Source organism: Schistocerca americana, chromosome 2, assembly GCF_021461395.2.
Source record: "Schistocerca americana isolate TAMUIC-IGC-003095 chromosome 2, iqSchAmer2.1, whole genome shotgun sequence".
NCBI classification, from domain to species: Eukaryota; Metazoa; Arthropoda; class Insecta; order Orthoptera; family Acrididae; genus Schistocerca; species Schistocerca americana.
Window position 1 is genome coordinate 4686013 of NC_060120.1, and position 19687 is coordinate 4705699.

Genomic DNA, 19687 nt, shown 5'->3' on the forward strand with positions numbered 1-19687 from the left:
TGGCATTCCTTATAGAATGAACTTGCCATGGCTGCACCATTGCAGACACCTTGAAAATTGATCCTAACAAACCCCTATGAAGTGCAGTGGAATAGGCAAGTACGAGGGTGGTTTGAAAACTTCTTGGAATGGAATAGAAAAAAAGTACTTACATCACTGAAAGTTTTTTTATTTTTCATTGTAGTCTCCTTGTAGATTAATGCACTCAGTTCCAGTGCCTTGATCCCATCTCAAAAATGAGTTTCCTCCAGGCCTGCAAAATAGTTGTCAACTCTGGCTATCCCCCCCAGGGGGCTCGCCACTCGTTGGCAGGTTTGTGTTTAGCTACCACAGGGTCCCAGCCTTTGCAGCATTTTTTCCTCTCTGTGCTGCATGTCTATCCTCTTGCTATTCTTTTTCCCCTCCCTTGGGGAACATGTCTGGGGTTTTATTGGGAATGTTCTGCATTGTCTGTCGCTGACGTAAGAACAGTCTCGCCACTGTTTTTCGCTCCCTTTTCCTTTCTTTGTTTCCCTTTTCCTCTCGTTCCTCCACTTTGACATTTGAGGTTCCTCTTTCTTCTATCTCCCTGTGCACTTTTGAAGGCCAGCCCACGTGTCTGACATCTAACAGGTGACTGGGTAAGCCCCATCTCAACAGGTAGGGTTCGCACGTACCCCTGGTACAAGCCAGGCCCAGGTAGGGGTGATTGCCTGAGCTGCAACCTTCCCAAATTGCCAATGGTCCCTCTGTCAAGTGTTTGGGAGGTGTGACCTGAGGTGTGAACAGTCACCTAATGCGGGTGCACCCCTTGTGAAGGGGACCCCAGTTAGAAGGAGCACGACATCAGAGACGCTAGCAGTCATGGGGGATTTTCTCGCAATGAGTCAGTCATCTACTCAGTCAATGTCTACAAAATGTAAATCTAATGAGGCTGATGATTCTAAGACACTTCCTGCTGCACCACGGTTCCTTGTGGCCTCATGTACTGAAGGTGGCCAGTCCTTCAGCACAGTAAATCTGTTTATTATTCAGAAAGGTGTTGATGCAATTGCCTGCCCTGTGAAATCCTACTCTCATTTACGGAATGGCACTTTGCTTTAGGAGACTACTTCTGATTCTCAAGCACAACAACTGCTTACTGCCGAGCTTCTCCACGGCTACCCTGTTCATGTCGAGGCCCATAGAGATTCAAATTCTTCCCATGGTGTAATATACACCAGGCTGGTCAATGGGCCAACTGAAACCGAAATCCAAACTTACCTCTGGGATCAGGGTGTCATTGCCATCCATCGTGTAACGAAAAAGGTAGATCCCTCCTTAGTGGCCACCCGCACTCTTTTTCTCACCTTTGATAGAGTGGTGCTTCTGTCCAAAATCAAAGCAGGCTATGAAATTGTCACCGTCTGGCCGTACATTCTGAACCCGATGCTCTGCTACCAGTGTTATCATTTCAGCCAGACTAGAACGTCTTGTCGACACCCAGCTAAATGTGTAACTGCGGTAGGGACACGCACGAGGCTGAATGTCTGCCTCCTTCTCCCTGTTGTATCAACTGCAGTGGCAGCCGTGCCACTTCCTCTCAGGATTTTCCTGTGTATCTTGGATGAGCAGGCTGTCCAAGAGATCCGGGTAAAGAAAAATGTGCCTTACCCAGTCACTTGCAAGTTATTGGCTAGCCGCAAACCCTGTGTTCTCTCGTGCAGATATAGTTATGTCCTTTCTTGTTACCCCTCACTCCATGAAGGACATGGCCATGCAGACATGCGACCTCCAATTCAGCTCTGAGGTTGTGTAGTCGCCCTGTGACAAGGTACCATCGGTATCCCCCGTCCAGCTGTGCAACAAGCCGTCAATCTCTTGCCTCAAGGGGCGAAGCCACCTGCTACACAACCAGTAGGCCAGAAAGGACAGAGGGAGTACTCCCGTGCAGACTTCCTCTGTCCCTCCAGCCGAACAACACCTGCGTCTCCCTCTAACCGGAAAGGCTTGAAGAAGTCCACCAAAGGCAAACGCTCTTCACATTCACCAGCTTGAAGATCCTCTTTGATGGTGTCGCCAAGTGATAACTTAGCCTGGCCGGCCTCTGTGTCGCTGGTGCGCAATGCCAACCATTTTTCAGCGTTGGACTCCACAGACCGACCGCACAAGCAAGCCGGTGCTTCTGTGGGCCCCATGAAGCAGGATCCTTCTGCTTCTGTGCCCTGTAGTAGCAACTCTTCGCTGGCTGTCACTCGTCAGCCACCAAGGTGACACTTCTACATCTCTTCCTCATCATGACTCTCCTCTAATGTAAAGTTTGCGGCCTTTGGTCCCACAAAGAGGATTTACGGCTGTTTTTAGCATTTCAGTGTCCCCTTGTACTGTGCCTTCAGGAAACAAAATTGCACCCTCACGACTGCTTTGAGCTTTGACATTTCTTACCGATTCATTTTGACCTTCCCACTGAGGTCGGCATTCCATCTCATGGAGGTGTCATGCTGCTGCTATGGGATGATGTTCATAGTCAACCCATCTCCCTGACTACCCACCTTCAAGCTGTTGCAGGTTGCCTTTTCCTTCCCCACCTGACTTTTTCCCTCTGTATCATTTATGTCCCTCTGTCCGTCGATGTCACCAGGGTGGACTTCTGTCAGCATATTGGGCAGCTACCTCCCCCATTCTTGCTACTCGGTGACTTTAATATGCATCATCTCCTCTGGGGTTCTTCCTGGACCTGTCAGAGAGGTGCCATCTTGGCTGACCTTCTTAACCAACTTAACCTCTTCTGCCTTAACACTGGAGCACCCACTTTCCTTTCCACCTGGTCATCACCATGGGAAATCTTGTTCTTCAAAGGTCGCCAGGCAGGAGTAAAGCTGCGTCAGCCTTAGTAAGCTGCCATTTGAGCGTGCATGCGGATGGGGTAGGAGACAGTAAAGTTAATTAACAACTTCAACATTTTATTTAGATGTGACTAAAGCAAAGAAACTGTTAGTACTTGTATAGATTTTTGTTCCTTTAAAAGTGTATAGTATAAATATCTCAATTGTTTATCGCAGTTTATTACCATTGACTTACATATTTTATGCAACTTTTTTTCAAATTCACAGGATGTGCACACTTCGTCATGGTACACTTTTCTGGCATGCAGTGCAGCATTTGCACTGTCATTGGACTTAATAAGCTTCACATTTGTTGCATCTGTTGTTCTGAGCTTCGTGATTATAGATACAGGTAATAAAACAATTGGTTGGTAATTGTGTGGTGGAACTGTAACGCTTTTTGAACTTTTTAAGGCACTCTTCTCATTTCCATTTTCATCTCTTGTTAAAATCGTTCAGTTGTATCTTGGATGTACTGATTTTTGGGTCATAGGGACATGCAATGTTATATAAATTACATAAGGTAAATTGCTGTTCCAGTTCACACCAAATACAACATTGACACTAATCTATTTTCCTTCTGACTGTAATGTCTTTAAAAAATTCTGTTATATTAGCCTTTGGTTTTCTTTTAAGATTTTGCGAAATCAGTTTGATATTAATGGTCCCAATTTTGATTAAACATAGTGTAACTGTTACCACCTTATTTATATATTACAATACTGAGAGAAAAATTTTATGTTTATATACATAAATATGAACAAAAGAAATAAAAGTCTCTTGTTCACAAAAATTTGAGGAACGTGAGACCAAAAGAGTTGCTTATTGTGGCAAAATACTCTGTAGCACGCAAGTATGACAACATAGACGTAACACATAAATACTGTAGTATGAGGCATGGAATCAACAGTTAATATACTAGGAAAAGATAAATACAGACATTCCTAAATTTCATTGATTTAAAGCACATGACACCTTGAAAATACTTTTGCATTCAGTTATTGAATTTTTCAGCACTGATATTATGGAGCGGATGAGTGGAATGGTTCGAGCTTGAAACTAAGTCTGATAGTGCTATTTATATTCTGACTAATTTTATATGTCTTAATTTAAGTAGCTGCCACTTTTAACTAGGGACTCCATTCAGTGCTTACTATTTTCACTATGAAGCTACAAAAAATCTCATAATTTTTATTAATGTAGTTCTATCTTATTGTGTATGTTTCTCAAGTATAAGTCTGATGCAGTCTGTTCGGTAAGAGTAGTAAATGAAGATTTGGTAATAAAGTGGTAATAATAATAATAAAATGAAATTAACAAAGTAATGTGAAATGGATGGAAGAAATCTGACCAAAAGAAAAAAAACTAATACCAATTATATATGATGTGTTTAACTCTAAGATCTCCAGTTTTCTTTTAGCAAAATTGTCAGAAAAAAAATTTGTGAACGTAACCACCCTGCAGCCATTCACATTTTTCACAGTGTCAGTGCCGTGGTACCTTGGCTGTTGCAAATTGTTCTTTAGGAATGTGTTTTTGACTACTGGAAAATCACCAACGCAATAATAGCTTGACTGGAGAATGTGTGACCATAGAGTGTCTCGTTTATCATGGGTGGTTGGGGGAGGGGGGGGGGGGGGGGGGGGGAATTGCTAGGAGTCAGGTCTCAGATGAGGAAGGGTCTACAGAAGACACTTCAAAGTTGTCTTCATGAAAAAACTCTTGCACAGCATTTGCCTGATAAGTCGCTGCATCGTCCTGGTTGAAGAGCACACATGTGGTCTTTGCTGGCCATTTTTTTGCAGTGCTGGAAGATCCCTGTTCTCAAAACATTTTGGTAGCTTGCTTGTGTCACCATAGGGCCCTTTGGAACAGTAAGTAAGGATTATGCCATCACTGTCTCAAAGTCTCAAAACGTAACATGGCCACTGTAATTGTTAGGCACTAGCCTTTACCTGAATTTTTTATTATTATTATTTTTTATTTATTTTATTTAAAAGCAGTGAGTGTGTGTTCTTCCTCTGTGCTGATTGGTACTTCATTTCAGGACTGGAGAACAGCATTCATGTCCCATCCATTATCACAGTTGTTGAAAAGTAAGTCCCATTCTTGCCATCCACATCATCTGGCAAACTGCCACTCATGAAGCCTTGAGGTCATCTGCCAGTACTCGTGGCACTTACTTGAAGGACTTTCCATGTTTTCAGGCTGTCATGCAGAATTGTGCTTATAGATTCCATAAAAGTACTGATTATGCATGTGATATTTTGTGCATTCAATTGATAATCCTCCAAAACAACTGTCTCCGCATGAGTGAGTATGTTGTCAGACTGGCTGGTTCAAGGCTGAGATTGTTTTGATTTGTCATCACATGAAGTTATGTCATCTTTGAACTGTCACACCCACAAATATACATTCTATACATTCAAGACACCATTACCCCCTTGTATCACTTGATTGCTGACGAATTCAACAGGAACGCAAAACACATGTGGAGAAAATAAATTATTACTTACTGTTCCTTTAGTAAAATATCACAATTTTTAGTATAAAAACCGCTCTTGTCATTTCATAGGCTAGAGTTCTGCATGCCACTCTGTGCTGCTGTCTGTATACACGTGCTCACACCATGATCAGATATTTGTATCTGCTTCCAGTCTTCGGAGTGTTACTGGGAGTCTTCAGAATTTAAACATGCCTCATAAAATATAGCCAGTATAAGAATAACAACAACAATAACACTGAAACTCACCTACTGGTCACACATTTTATCCTGGCCCCTCTGTCATCGATGGGAGTCACCTGACTTCTTGCTGCTCCAGAATGCTTACATTAGTTGCCAACCCTTAGCTACTTAACAGTATTCTGCACCATAACAATAAGTAGCCATTGTGAACATAGTGTTGATCAATGTGCAGTATTGTGCATAGTGCCTGCTAACATTATTTACAAAAATGAGCTAAGAGGCTATACTTGGTTCTTCTAGTGACTCGCCTCAACTTTCAGGTTACGTGTGTGATTCTCTGACCCATTACGTGTTTGTTTCTTGAAAAAGCTATGAGGTGGCTGCTCTGGGAGGAGGAAGCGGTGCCCGCCTCAGTGGCCAGTGTGCTATGAGCTGATCACAAGCTTCTGCTCTCAGCACTCTCCACTCAGGGGCCAATTAAAGTGTGCGATTAGTACACACTAACTAGAATATGCGAGAATATCTGACAATTAATGTACCTCCACTAAATAAAATGAAGCAAAATTAGCTAGCTAGCATCGAAAAAGTAGTGCAGATAATGTCATAATGTTGTTCTAATGTGAAAACAATGATGATAGCTTCAGTGCACAGATACAGAATAATAAGTTGTTTCAGTCAATAAATAGTAACATAGTAAGGCTTTTAAAAAGTTACACCCATTTTTTGTTGGTCTAAAAGAGACTTTCAAAATAAAAATAATTTATCGAAGATTAGGGAGAGAGTGTTGGGACAAGAGATATGTCAGTAGGGAGAGAGAGGGAGTGGAGGGGGGGGGGGGGGGGGGCAAGATGCAGTTTACAACTTCAACGGCAATATTTAGGAGGATTTTGGATATATGTGGGATCCAGTCAAACAGTCAGAGGGAGCTTAATGTCACTGAGTAACTCAACACAATAGAACACTCAAGCAGTGTTGCCACACTAAAAGAGGGCACTGGTGTCAAGGTAAGACAATGGGACATACCCAAAAATGCTGAGAAGTTTTAGGAGGATAGTGTGGAGTTCAGATTGGTAATTAAAGACTTCCTATCGCATTATGGAGAAGAAATTTAGCAGAGGCAACATAGACACACTCACGCAATGCAGCTCACACACACACACGACCACAATCTCTGGCAGCTGGAGCCAGATTGTGAACAGCAGGGCATTATGGGAGAGGCAGCCAGGTGGTGGTGAGGAGGAGGCTGGGGCAGGGCGGGGGAGGGATAGCAGGTAAGGGTGGGGGGCAGTAAAGTGCTGCTGGGAGCATGCAGGGGCGAGGTGGAAACCAGGAGAGCTAGATGCAGTTGGGTGGTTAGATGGAGGGTGGGGGAGAGGGGAGAAGGGGTAGTGGAAAAGGAGAGAAGTAAAGAGTCAAAACACTGGGTGTGTTGGCGGAATATAGCACTGTGTATTGCTGGAATGGAAACAGGGAAGGGGTTAGACAGGGAAGGACAATGGTTAACGGACAATAGCTAGCAAAGAATGAGGCCAGAAGGTTTCGGGAACTTAGAATATGTTACAGGGAGAGTTCCCACCTGTGCAATTCAGAAAAGCTGGTGTCAGTGTGAAGGATCCAGATGGCACAGGCTGTGAAGCATTCATTGAAATGAAGGACTCATTTCCACGATTGCTTCACAGCCTTTGCCATTTGGATTGTTCCCAAGAACACCAGCATTTCTGAATTGAACAATTGGGAACTCTCCCTGCAATACGAGGTGCATTCAAGTTCTAAGGCCTCCGATTTTTTTTCTAATTAACTACTCACCCGAAATTTATGAAACTGGCGTTACTTCTCGACGTAATTGACCTGCAGACATACACATTTTTCACAACGCTGACACCATGATTCCATGGCAGTGGCGAAGGCTTCTTTAGGAGTCTGTTTTGACCACTGGAAAATCGCTGAGGCAATAGCAGCACGGCTGGTGAATGTGCGGGCACGGAGAGTGTCTTTCATTGTTGGAAAAAGCCAAAAGTCACTAGGAGCCAGGTCAGGTGAGTAGGGAGCATGAGGAATCACTTCAAAGTTGTTATCATGAAGAAACTGTTGCGTTACATTAGCTCGATGTGCGGGTGTGTTGCCTTGGTGAAACAGCACACGCGCAGCCCTTCCCGGACGTTTTTGTTGCAGTGCAGGAAGGAATTTGTTCTTCAAAACATTTTCGTAGGGTGCACCTGTTACCGTAGTGCCCTTTGGAACGCAACGGGTAAGGATTACGCCCTCGCTGTCCCAGACCATGGACACCATCATTTTTTCAGCACTGGCGGTTACCCGAAATTTTTTTGGTGGCAGTGAATCTGTGTGCTTCCATTGAGCTGACTGGCGCTTTGTTTCTGGATTGAAAAATGGCATCCACGTCTCATCCATTGTCACAACCGACAAAAAGAAAGTCCCATTCATGCTGTCATTGCATGTCAACATTGCTTGGCAACATGCCACACGGGCAGTCGTGTGGTCGTCCGTCAGCATTCGTGGCACCCACCTGGATGACACTTTTCGCATTTTGAGGTCGTCATGCAGGACTGTGTGCACAGAACCCACAGAAATGCCAACTCTGGAGGCGATCTGTTCAACAGTCATTCGGCGATCCCCCAAAACAATTCTCTCCACTTTCTCGATCATGTCGTCAGACCGGCTGGTGCGAGCCCGAGGTTGTTTCGGTTTGTTGTCACACGATGTTCTGCCTTCATTAAACTGTCGCACCCACGAATGCACTTTCGACACATACATAACTCCATCACCACATGTCTCCTTCAACTGTCGATGAATTTCAATTGGTTTCACACCACGCAAATTCAGAAAACGAATGATTGCACACTGTTCAAGTAAGGAAAACGTCGCCATTTTAAGTATTTAAAACAGTTCTCATTCTCGCCGCTGGCGGTAAAATTCCATCTGCCGTTCGGTGCTGCCATCTCTGGGACGTATTGACAATGAACGCGGTCTCATTTTAAAACAGTGCGCAAGTTTCTATCTCTTTCCAGTCCGAAGAAAAAAAATCGGAGGCCTTAGAACTTGAATGCACCTCGTATATCCTAGATTCCCATAACCCTTCTAGCCTCAACCTTCATTAGTCATTGTCATTGTCCCATCCAGCACAACACAGCACTCTATTCCACTGACACACCCAGTCTTTTTATTTTTTATTTTACTCCTTTTCCACTAACTCTCCTCCATACCCCCCCCCCCCTCTCCCCCCCCCCCCCTCCATCTAACCTCCTGATTGCACCTAGCTGCTCCACCTCGTCCCCACATGCTCCCAGCAGCATTTTACCATCCCCCTCCCCACATGGTTGCCCCTCTGGTAATTCCCCACTACCTGCAGTCTGGCTCCAGCTCAGCTACCAGAGACTGGGGTCATGTGTGCATGAGTTGCATTTGCGTGAGTATGCACTTGTGTGTACGTTGTCTGTTTTTGACAACGACCTCGTTGACCAAAAGATAACTTTCCGACAGCCTTTTTATTATGCCTTTCTGTGACTCAGCATCTCGGCTATGTGGTGACTAGCAAAGAGTCCAGTTTGATGGACGTATGTACTGCATGGAATCAAAATGCTGTCACTTCATATGTGTTGTTTCCCTATCTCTCTGATCGGTTGCTACTAGTTGTACATGAAGGACTTACTATAGGAACCAGAACTACGGGGTTGCCACAAGGACATGTTTTGGCACTATTCTGTTTGATATTCACAGTGCTGACCTAAGTAGGCTATTGGAGAGGAAGTGAAAGTTTTGCAGTATGCAAACAATGTAAGTATTTACACGGAAAGTACATTCCTAGGAGACTGTAACTGACAGCCACAATGTTCAAGCACCGACACTGGCTCACAATAAATGAACTGGATGTATCCACAGATAAATCAAAAGTAGTATTGTTCTTGAGGCATAGAGCAAATATTCGGCCATTGCAACTATGTAAGTGTACTACATCCCTTCAAAGATGGTAGTCAAATACCAGGGACTCTTCATCGACTGTAAGCTAACCTAAAATGGTCACACTACCAATGCATTCTTGCTTGATGCACATGAACAAACTTTCCACCCCTGCCAGCAGTATCTCTGTGCCAAATTGAATCCAGTATGAATCCTACAATCTGAAATCAGTCATCTCGAACCTAACCATACAATAATTTGCTGGATACTTCTGGATCACTAGAACTCTTCATCCCCTACGCTAAGCATATTTAGATATTCAGGAGATTTCAAGGAAAATCTTAAGAGCACCTAGACTAAATAGCTTTAGCATCCCATTCCCATTGAAATTGTGAACTTAATAACTGGTGTTCGTGTGACCATGTGGCTCACATTAATAACAAAACTTTGATGCAGTTCATAAGACAGTATTTTAAGGTAGTATTCATCTGTACTGACAGCTCCAGAGCCAGGGACTCTGTTGGAAGTATGTACTGCATCCCATGTTTGCAGAAGTCTGGGTTATTCAAATTACCAGCACAGGCAAATAGCATGGCCATGAAATTTGCTCCGATGCTAGAAGCACTTTGTTTCTCCCCACCAATGACAGCATTTCTGTATTTCCTGTTCAGTGATTCTTTATCTGCTCTGACAGTATTTCAAAATTTTACCACCAGTTTGACTGAAATCCTCATTGTATACAGGCTTATCAATGAGTTGGAATCATTTCATGAAGAAGGTCATTCTTTTAATTTCATTTAGGTTAAATCACACTGTGGGATAACTGGGTGAAGCTGTTGACCCCAATCACTGCACACCTTTTTATGTGAGTACGACAAGCAACTAGTTGTTCACCAGAATGAATGGCCACCACGACCTAGCGATGTACAAAGATGACCAGCCAGTGACACAACATGCAACTGAGCACAACATGCTTGAATTTGGTGGCTGCTTAACAATCTGGGCCATGTGGATCCATCCCTCCACCACCAGCTTTTCTCAACTATGCAGATGGGAGTTATCCTTGAAACATATCCTTCACTACTGTAACCCTCGTGGGCTCAATATCCATTAACTTACTATCGCCACACCCTCTACCCAACAGTTTCCCCTTCCTCCATCCTGTCTCCCTTCACAATTCACCTCTCTCCATCACCTTCACCCATGCATCGCACCCAACCGTCTCCAGTGCCTGTGTATAACACGCTTAGCTCAAGTGCCTATCACCTGTCTCTCCCACATTCCTAACCAGTAAACCTGCTGTCTCCCTCAAGGCCGCTAACTTCTCCTCTCTCTCTCTGCTATCTACCCCACCTGATCCAATCCCAACCTCACATTAGTCCATCTGCCAAAATTTCAATCCTGGCAAAGGATTTATTCCGAAAGATAACAAGTTTTCCTTTTCTTTCTCTTTTGCATGTGCCTAACAAGAACTCAACACTTCTGCTATTCAGAGAGTGGTCTCATTTACTTCCAAAGTATTTACATTCAGCCAGAACTTTCCCTGCTGTGTTTACATATGATTTAGATTGTAAACTATATGAACTTTTACATCTGGTTATTACTGTAATAATCTGGCATGTTCTACGTTCTAGTGATACACTTACGTCAAGAATCAGTGGCACTTGAAAATAAATAAATGATGACATGAATAACACATTAGTACTTGTATATGTACTCACATGGTGTAGTTAGAATCCCGAGCTGTTTAAACAGATCTTTACAGGAAACTTGGATACTATTGTCAGTTATTAATTCTAATAGCCCTTGTCTGTAGTTTGAAGACTGTGTTCACATTTTGTGTATGGGACCCCGAAAAATGATCCATAGCTAAAGATGGAGTGCATGTAGGAATAGTATGTAACTAATGTAACTATAAGGCATTGTCTGTTACACCCTGATGTCAGTGTCATCAGAGTCAAGTGACGCAGGCTGCTTGTGCCATGTGATGTCACTTGGTCCCACAGCAGGACAGAGCTGCCCGACTTTCCTTCCACGCGTCCCCTCTCCGGCAGATTCCAGACACTGCTATTGCTTCTATATAGGCAGAACACATTGCCAGACAAGGCAGTCAGTGATTTCAACTTGTGATGACTATGGCAGAGACAGCTGTTGAAAGCTTGAGTATTTTATTCAAGATGATGCGGCTTGTAAACTGAGATGATTTTACTGACTGATATCAGTACTCTAACAGAATTGCAAGCTGATGACTTTTTTTCCTAGTGTATTTATGTGCATCCCACTACCCAAAAATTTTGAGTTTTCAGCCTGTACAATATACTGTATGTAATTTTCATCCAAATCTGACTTTACAGAATTATTTTCCCTCTTTATGCAGAAATTAATGCTGTTTATTTCTTTATTTTCAGTGTATTTTGGTGCTTGAAGATCAGTTCTAAATGTTATTTAGGGTTTCATTTGCTTCTTTATACTATAAGTTCTGGTGTCTTATCTGTGCTTATAATATTACTGTCATTGACAAAAATAATTTTCTACGTGGGCCTAACATTGTGTGTAAAGTTATTGGTATACATTAAAAACAATATTGGTCCTAAGTTGCTGCTCTAAGGCATTCTGTATTAATATGTTTGGGATGTGATGCAAGTTTCACTAAAAATTTTAATTTATGTGGAGCCTGTGCTACCTCTGCCTTTTGTAGCCTCTTTTTTCTGATTTGATCAGAGCCACTATTTGCAGTTCCTCCTGCTCCAACAATTTTAGTTTTTTTAGCCAAATTATATGTCAAGCAGTATCAAAGGCCTTTGACAGATGTAAAAATATACCTCTGAAACATTCATCCTAGTGTAGTTCATCAAGTACCACTTTTGTAAACTCCACTATGACTGATTCTGCATTTCTACTACTCGGAAAACAAACTGAGTTTCACTGAGAATGTTGTATTTGTTCAGGCAATTAATTGGTCTGCCTTTTGTAATGGATTCTATAATTTTAAGAGTGATTACAGCAGACAACTAGGCTTCTAGTTTTCTATCTTCTGCATCACATTTTTTTGGAAGAGAGACAATCCTTACCTACTTCAGATACGTGTCTGTTGTATCTGTCTGCAATATTCGTTCCAAATTATTTGTATGGCAAATACATGAGAGTAACTTCTAACCTTTTGCCAAGTAGCTGTCTTACTATTACCAGAGGTTAGAAGTAAACTGCAGATGTTGCTTTTCCTCTCTCTTCCTGCCCTTCTGGTTTTCAACAGAACAGTAGGAACAAAGAGGTAAAGTGAGTTTGCAATTAAAGCTTCATTTGAAACTTGCTGGCATATTAAAACTGTGTGAAGGGCCAGGACTCAAACTTGTAACACTGCTTTTCTACTGCTGACATGTACCATCACAAATTACAACTTGCATCACTGCTTCAATTTTGCCAGTACCTCTCCCTACTTTCCAAGCTTCACAGAAACTCTTCTAAATATTATGCTGAACTTCTGAAAAAAGGACCTGTACCAGTGCTGGAAGGTACACAGGATAAAACTTTGTAGTTAGAAGTACTCAAATTCATTACTGAATAGTATGTATAATAACTTACTACATTCCCCTCACCTCATGCTTCTGATGGGAACATTACAACCACAGAAGCTTATCCGTAATCCACAGTGTCTCATCTCCAATTCACTTATCCCTGTTTTAATTAAGTGGAGTGGAGTAACTGTACTACTTAGCAGGTGGCAGATGATAAAGGTACAAACAAAAAGTTTTGGAACCAGTAAATCTATTTCTGTTAAAAGACAAGTCGTTTTCCCAGAGAAAGAACATGTTGTCCTGAGACCTAGCATTTTGTAATTTTTTTAAATGTCTGTTTCTGTTTTCACCTGGTAACCAGAATTTTTACTTGTTAATATTTGACTTGTGTGATTTTGGTGAGTGGTTTCTTAATGTAATTATTTTTTTATTTCATTGCAGGTGTTCTCGGGGGATATGTTGGCCTTGCAATTGCACAATCTCTGATGTTGACAGGAATGCTACAGATAGCAATCAGAGAAACAACGGAAGTTGTCAGTCAGATGACATCAGTGGAAAGAATTCTACAATACAATGACATTGAGAGAGAACCACCTTTCGAATCTGAATCAGGTATTTTGTCTAATGTTCTGAATATCCTATTGAAGTCCTGCAGATTTGCAGGTGCATAAGCAGCTTAAGTCAGCAGTGAACAGGTTCTCTTCATAAGAAGGGCAAACAATAGGACACAGTAAAATTAATTGGGACAGGAACATAATTCTATGGAGGTATCAGTTGTGTTTCTACATCTGCATACATACTGTACATATAGTGTACTGCTACTAATCATTTCCTTTCCTGTTCCACTCAAAAAAAGGATGAGAGAAAACCGACTGTCTATAAGCTTCTGTAGAAGCCTAATTTCTCTCATCATATCTTCATATATGTTGGCGACAGCAGAATCGATCTGCAGTTGGCCTCAAATGCTGTTTCTCTAAATTTCTACAATAGTGACTTGCAAAAAGAGCTTCATCTTCTCTCCAGGGATTCCCACTCGAATTCACACAGCATCTCCATAATACTAACAGAAACATACCTAGTAGCACACCTCTGAATTGTTTCGGTATCTTCCTTTCAGCCGACCTGGGAGGGATCTCAAATAGTTACCTGTACTCAGGAATGAGTCACACTAGCATTCCATATGCCATCTCCTTTACAGATAAGCTACGCTTTCCCAAAATTCTCCCAATAAAACTAGGTCACGCATTCACTGTCTGTATTAGCAACCTGACATGCTCATTCCACTTCATATCACTTTGCAATGTTATGCCTAGATATTTAATTGATGTGGCTGTGTCCAGCAGCATGCTACTAATGATATAGTCAAACATTACAGGATTGTTTCTCCTACTCATCTACAATACATTAACTTATATTTTTCCACATGTAGAGCAAGCTGTCATTCATCACACCAACTAGAAATTCTCGCCACCCCATTTGATTCTTTCACTCATAGATAATGTACACCTAACCTGGTGCAAGATAAGGTGGTGTCCATGACATGGTTGAAGCTGGACACTGTAGTATATACCTTACGTTTGGTTCATTAGATATTCTGTATATGTCTTTTAGCTGGTTTTTGACACTGGTCTTGACAAATTATAGACTACGCACCCATCTCTGCTGCATGAACACATAAACAGTCAAAATATGGATGCATACAGAATAAAGTTTATATATTCACAAACAGTGTATGTGCAATACTTCCCTTCTTTGGGATAGATTGCAATATATAGCACAAATAATTACCAACTTAGTTTTGGCTGATAGGCAGTTGTTGGCAGACAATGACACAGATAGGACAAACGCTGAAGGAAAAGAAAAGATAAATAATTGTTATCATCATAAATTACAATATTAATTACAAGAATATACTCATTTTATGTAATTTCTTTATTGGGACCGAGTAAATACAGACGACGAGTGTTCATCAGAGACTAAGGTATTGTCAGGAGTGCCCCAGGGAAGTGTAATAGGACCGCTGTTGTTCACTATAAACATAGATGATTTAGCGGACAGGGTGGGCAGCAGTATGCGGTTGTTTGCTGATAATGCTGTGGTGTACTGTAAGGTGTCAAAGTTGAGTTACTGTAGGAAGATACAAGACCACTTAGACAAATTTCCCAGTTTGTGTGGTGCGTGGCAGATAGCCGTAATGTGGAAAAATATATGTTAATGCAGATGAGTAAGAAGGATAAACCTATAATGCTCGGATCCAGTATTACTAGTGTCTAGTTTGACACAGTCAAGTGGTTTAAATATCTGGGTGAACATTGCAGAGTGATGTGAGGTAGAACGAGCATATGAAAACTGTGGTAGGGAAGGCAAATGATCGACTTCGGTTTATTGGGAGAATTTTAGGAAAGAGTGGTTCACCTGTAAAGGAGACTGCATGTAGGATGCTGGTGCGACCTATTCTTGAGTACTGTTCAAGTGTTTGGGATCCATACCATGTCAGATTGAATGAAGATATCAAAGCAATTCAGAGGAGGCCTGCTAGACTTGTTACCGGTAGGTTCAAACAAAACATAAGTGTTACGGAGATGCTTCGGGAACTTAAATGGGAATCTCTGGAGGGAAGGCAGCATTCTTTTCGGGAAACACTATTAAGAAAATTTAGAGAACCGGCATTTGAAGCTGACTGCCAAACGATTCTGCTCCTGCCAACATACATTGTGCTTGAGGACCACAAAGATAAGATATGAGAGATTAGGGCTCATACAGAGGCATACAGACAGTCGTTTTTCCCTCGCTGTGTTCCCCAGAGCAGACTGCATCCACTTCCAGCTCTCCTTTGCCCCTCAGTACAGGCGTCAAGGAGCTGTTCCCCTGGAAGATGACAGCACGATGAAGAAGGTATCGGGATTCATCAGACAATGCAATACTCTGCCACTACACCAACGACCAGTGCCGATGGTCACATGCCCATTTCAGTTGTAATTGCCGATGTCGTGGCATTAACATTGGAACGTGCATGGGTCGTTGGGTGCAGAGGCCCATCATTAGGAGTCTATTCAGACACACTTTACTCTGCCCAGCATTCCCCCACAGTTTGTCTCCTGACCTGTTTTACCAGTTTGCCCAGCCTACAATGTCCAATGTCTGTCATGAAGGGTGGGCACCCAACCCAATGACATCTGGACATGGTTTCACCTTGGTTTTTCCACCTGTTGGAGATACTCACCACAGCACTTCTTGAACACTCAAAAAGTCATGCAGTATCCAAAATGCTCTTGGTGATCCTATGGGCTATCACAATCTGTCCACAGTCAAACTCAGATAGATCACGCACCTTCCCCATTTTAATCATGGACAGCGCTCTCACTGACACTACAAGCACTGTGTGAGTGTCTGATAAACAGTCATTCCTGCCTGCTATCTTGTGGACGGTTTTATATCGATAATGGTCATAATGTTCTGGCTGGCCAGTGTGTGTATTCTGCTGGCCATTAAAGTTGCAGGACCATAAATATGGCATGCAGTAGAGGTTAAATTGGCATGAAATTTACTGTGTACTTGGATATCTAAATGATACATAACTGGACAAAATAGATAGGGGTAACACCATATATGTGCTGTATGTAGAAAAGATCCTCCAGCATGTTTCTCATTCATATTACATTTGAATATTAGTTGTTTGCGAGAAGATCACGTTATGCCACAAATAAGAAGAATAAATGTGATTCCTGAGTTTCTCCCGGCGTATTTGATAATCAAAATATCCACGGGTATGCTGCCGGTCTATAGTGTCCAACGGGCACAGTATTTCGGCGATCAAACATGTCGCCATCATCAGGTGAACTGACGAACTGAGCTCCTGTGAACGTGCCGGCACGGAGATCCGTACGCTATGGCTGCTCAGGGGGAACTGGGTTCGGTCGCGGCGGCGGCCGATTTAAATACCCTCCGCCCGCGGCGCGCTCCCTCCGCCGTCCGCGCCCAGCGCCACGGTCGCGCGGTGGAACAGATTGCGACGGCGTCTGAGATGACGTCGGTGTGATGGCTCTGTCCGCCGTGGTCGTCACAACTATACGTCTGCTCGATTTACTCTTGATTAACCCGATCGCTGGTTCCCAAGCCTTGCTAAGATTATAGCCACAGTCACGGTTTATGAGGTCGTCATTGGTGCGAATTTCGATGGCCTCTCTAACAACGCTGTCCCAGTATCTCGACGTCTGTACCAGAATCCTCGTGCGTTCGTACTCCATGGCGTGATTTTCCGACAAACAATGTTCAGCGACCGCCGACTTGCTCGGATACATCAGTCGAGTGTGCCTCTGGTGTTCACGGCATCGATCCTCGACGGTACGCATCGTCTGACCAATATACGACTTGCCACATTGACACGGAATCTGGTACACGCCGGCCGTCCTCAAACCGAGGTCATCTTTGGCGCTCCCCACCAGTGCACGAGTTTTATTTGGAGGACAAAACACAGTTCCGACCCGGTGTTTCTTCAGAATGCGGGCGATTTTCCCCGAGAGTGCGCCTGTGTATGGAATAAATGCAGTGCCTACCTCCTCCCTCGTGACTTCATCCATCTCAACAGGTTGTGCTGCAGTGGTTGGGCGGAGAGCACGTTGAATCTGCCACTCTGAGTACCCATTTTTTCGAAATACAGTTCTCAGATGTTCCAATTCCTGGGGTAGACTCTCTGCGTCAGAGATAGTGCGTGCCCTATGTACTAGAGTTTTAAGTACCCCATTCCTCTGTGAAGGGTGGTGGCAGCTGTCTGCATGCAAATACAGATCAGTGTGCGTAGCCTTCCGATACACCCCATGACCTAGGGTGCCGTCAGCCCTTCTCTTGACCAAGACGTCAAGGAAAGGTAATTTACCCTCCGTTTCAGTCTCCATAGTGAATGACGACCTCATAAACCGTGACTGTGACTATAATCTTAGCAAGGCTTGGGAACCAGCGATCGGGTTAATCAAGAGTAAATCGAGCAGACGTATAGTTGTGACGACCACGGCGGACAGAGCCATCACACCGACGTCATCTCAGACGCCGTCGCAATCTGTTCCACCGCGCGACCGTGGCGCTGGGCGCGGACGGCGGAGGGAGCGCGCCGCGGGCGGAGGGTATTTAAATCGGGCGCCGCCGCGACCGAACCCAGTTCCCCCTGAGCAGCCATAGCGTACGGATCTCCGTGCCGGCACGTTCACAGGAGCTCAGTTCGTCAGTTCACCTGATGATGGCGACATGTTTGATCGCCGAAATACTGTGCCCGTTGGACACTATAGACCGGCAGCATACCCGTGGATATTTTGATTAAGAAGAATAAATGTCTATCTGCATGTGTTGGAATTTGACAGCAGCACAGTCATGCCCCATCAAGACTGTATTTTATAAATTGTTGATATTGCTGCTCTTGTTGGTCAACATCCCATTGGTGTCACATGAATACAGAATTGATGGATCCCAGAGAGCCATACACAACACCATGTAGGATCTCAACAGCCCCATATGACTTGCATCTCAGTGAAGACATTGTTCACCTGTCTCTGTAGTATTGAACAGCCACATCACTTACCTTGAGTCAAGAATGGGCTTGTTTGCAGCAAGACAATTACCCACACTGATAGTGTGGTGACATCTGGGGTACCACGGATTGTCAGCACTGTGACCATTGTTGTGGCTTCCCTTGACTTGGTAGCACAGAGAGGTGTGCTAACAGTGAGGCATCCAACAACAACAGTGGACACAGGAGTGCCACAGTATTGTCTATTAAAACATTGACTACCCACGCATAGTGACGGATGTTTCACCAAAAGGCCAGGCTATGGTGTCAGATGTAAGGTTTTGCTATGGCCACTGCTGGGCACATGGCATTTGCCATGTTCATACAGACCTGGTGTGATGATAAGGCATACTATTGGTTACACAACATGATAACCTCTCATTTGAATAGCCAGTAATTTAAAGTGCAGGTGTTACATTTATGAAGTGGTTCGGCCAGTAGCTGTACCTTATCATCAGTGTCTCTGCTACATAATATTTCAACAAGATAACACAAGACCTTGTGTTGCCCATGCTCTCTATCAGTGTGCTACTACCTGGAGAATAGTCAGTAAACTTCAGAAACTAACTTCATGGGACACAAAAACGAGGAAAAATTTGTAGCTTTTGGAGTTATCCTTTGAAGAGCTAGAGTAAAAAAGGAAAAGAAAAAAAAGTGCCCCCCTTACACACACACACACACACACACACACACACACAGAGAGTGAGAGAGAGAGAGAGAGAGAGAGAGAGAGAGAGAGAGAGAGAGAGAGTGTGTGTGTGTGTGTTTGTTTGTTTTACTGTAGCTCATCAAAGGGTAACTCTGAAAGCTAGCAAGTTTTCTTTTTTTTGTGTGTGTGCCTATCAATGATTCAATGCTTCTGCTTTTCGGTGAGTGGTCTCTTTTAATCTGAAAGTCGTAATGGTGTGTTGAACCTTTAGCATTTCTACCTAAAGCATGAATTGTTCTCTGCATCTTGTTGACTTGAATCTTTGAGGTATTTGTCTGTGATGTTTTCACACTGCTGTAGCCTCAAAGGTAGTTCGAGGAGGATTGAAGAGATTGGTAACCTGTTAAGCCCATGGCTTCAACTCCTGAACTGTCAATATCTGAAATGACACATTTGTGTTGCTAAGGATTTTGATTCAATTTTTCTTCACATTCATTTTTGCCTTTGTTTATTTGGGTA

At 43.2% G+C, this 19687-nt stretch overlaps 1 protein-coding gene across 1 annotated transcript in view; it reads left to right on the top strand.

Annotated features, from left to right (window-relative positions):
* Positions 1-19687, top strand: part of LOC124595545 (ATP-binding cassette sub-family C member 4-like) — a 291780-nt gene that overhangs the window by 235613 nt on the left and 36480 nt on the right. The window contains exons 18-19 of the mRNA XM_047134323.1: positions 3072-3195; positions 13401-13571. Of these exons, the coding sequence (XP_046990279.1) occupies positions 3072-3195; positions 13401-13571 (295 nt within the window). The remainder of the gene's footprint in view (positions 1-3071; positions 3196-13400; positions 13572-19687) is intronic.